Source organism: Diachasma alloeum, unplaced genomic scaffold, assembly GCF_001412515.2.
Source record: "Diachasma alloeum isolate Michigan unplaced genomic scaffold, Dall2.0 Dall_scaffold_02870, whole genome shotgun sequence".
Classification (NCBI taxonomy): Eukaryota; Metazoa; Arthropoda; class Insecta; order Hymenoptera; family Braconidae; genus Diachasma; species Diachasma alloeum.
Window position 1 is genome coordinate 1 of NW_021682385.1, and position 687 is coordinate 687.

The 687-nt window shown below is 51.1% G+C and overlaps 1 protein-coding gene across 1 annotated transcript in view; it reads right to left on the reverse strand.

The window, feature by feature from the left end:
• Window positions 1-25: 25 nt before the first annotated feature.
• Window positions 26-687, reverse strand: part of LOC107046881 (mediator of DNA damage checkpoint protein 1-like) — a gene marked incomplete at its 3' end in the record, with an annotated part of 1,759 nt that continues 1,097 nt past the window's right edge. Inside the window, exon 2 of the mRNA XM_015269599.1 lies at window positions 26-661. Coding sequence (XP_015125085.1) covers window positions 26-661 — 636 coding nt within the window. The remainder of the gene's footprint in view (window positions 662-687) is intronic.

Here is a 687-nt window from a genome sequence, read left to right on the forward strand (position 1 = left end):
CTCCTCTCAGCTTTTTCTTCAATGCCTTCTCAGACAGCTCCTCATCCCATTCTTTAGGCACGAAAATTTTCACCAGATCATCATCACCGTCTGAGTCATCATCCGATCCTGTAGTGCACTTCGTATCGAATTGTTTAGCTGAGCGTGGTTGTGCAGTCCCAGGATCCTCTGGAATCACAACTGGTTCTGCTCCCGGTGCAAGAGTCTCTGATGTTTCTCCAGATTCTGAGTTCTCGAGTATCTCTGGGATGACAGGTGAGTCTTTTTCCACTGACTCACAGCTCTCTGGAATGATGGGTGAGTTTTGCTCCAGCGTGTCAACCTCTGGAGGGTTTGAGATATGAAGTGAACCCTTCTCTGCTGGCTCTGGACTCTCTGACGATTCCGGGATAGTAGGCACTGCTGGGCCTTTCTCTGCTGGCTCCGGGCTCTCCGGTGAGTCTGGAATAATAGGCAGAGTTGGTCCTCTCTCAGCTGGCTCTGGGCTCTCTGGAGAGTCTGAAACACCAGACATGATTGGACTCTCCTCTATTGGATCGTGAATTATAGGAACAGCTGAATCATCCTGCTCTGCTGCCACGGGAGGTACATCCAAACCTCCCTCTACTGACTCAAGGCTCTCAGGTGACTCGGGGATCGTGATAGCCACCTCAGCGGTATTCTGTGGATCCTCCGGAATGACCATTG